We start from the raw sequence: 891 nt of genomic DNA on the forward strand, positions 1-891 counted from the left end.
TCCTTGCAATGACAGCGCGTGCACAAGCTGATGCTGCAACCCCAGGCTGCAAAAGGCTGGAAAAAACATAAATAAATAAGAATAAATCTCTTCTTCCCCTCCCTGACCTGCATTACTGCCGCAAATATCCTCTTCCAGCCACTTTTGCAAGGAGCCTGTTGCCTCCGTAAACACATTAATAGGGATTTATTTGGGAGGAGGACCTGGAGACGCTTATTTTTCCTCCTGGAACTCTTTTCCTGGCCCTGGAAACAGCGGGCGGTTGGCAGCCGAGGCTGCTCTCACGTGTTGCGTTCCCATTAGCGTGGGAGCAGGCGATTCCCTTCTCTCCCCATTTCGCAAGCTCTGGGGTTTATCCCTACGGACGCAATGCCAACCAAGCCGTGAATCCACAATGAACCAGCCCCGCCAGGAGACGCGATGGAGCTGCCCACCACAGGGTGGGGGGGAAGCCGATATTTCTGCAGCGACGCCTCCAAAAAATAAACAAAAGAAAGAGCAAAGCAAGGAGAAAACACCACCACCTGGGTAAAATAAACCCAGCACCGAGATGCCGATGGTGCTATCCCAAAACCAGTTTGCTTACTGGTTTACTTCGCCCTTCCAGCAACCTGATGGCTTCTGCATTCAGAGAGGGGAGCGGGAGGACGAGACAGAGCCGGGCCCTGCGGCTTGGGCCCGATTTTATCCCGCTTGCAGGGCAGGAGAAGGTCACTTCCCATTTTGACAGTTGACATAAGCTCCCATCAGCCCAGTTTGTCCCAGGGCTGTTATTTTTCCGGCTGCGAGCATGCCTGCCGCCGAGGAGAATTACCAGCTCTCCAAAACAACCTGCTGCTACCTTTGAGTCTTACTAAATTAGCAAATAAAAAAAAAAAAAAAAAAAAAAAG

At 51.3% G+C, this 891-nt stretch overlaps 1 protein-coding gene across 1 annotated transcript in view; it reads left to right on the plus strand.

The window, feature by feature from the left end:
• Nucleotides 1–550: 550 nt before the first annotated feature.
• RCC2 (regulator of chromosome condensation 2) overlaps nt 551–891 on the plus strand; it is a 21,948-nt gene continuing 21,607 nt past the window's right edge. Inside the window, 1 exon segment of the mRNA XM_009646548.1 lies at nt 551–670. Within this exon segment, the coding sequence (XP_009644843.1) occupies nt 551–670 (120 nt within the window).

Source organism: Egretta garzetta, unplaced genomic scaffold, assembly GCF_000687185.1.
Source record: "Egretta garzetta isolate BGI_Z169 unplaced genomic scaffold, ASM68718v1 scaffold69, whole genome shotgun sequence".
NCBI classification, from domain to species: Eukaryota; Metazoa; Chordata; class Aves; order Pelecaniformes; family Ardeidae; genus Egretta; species Egretta garzetta.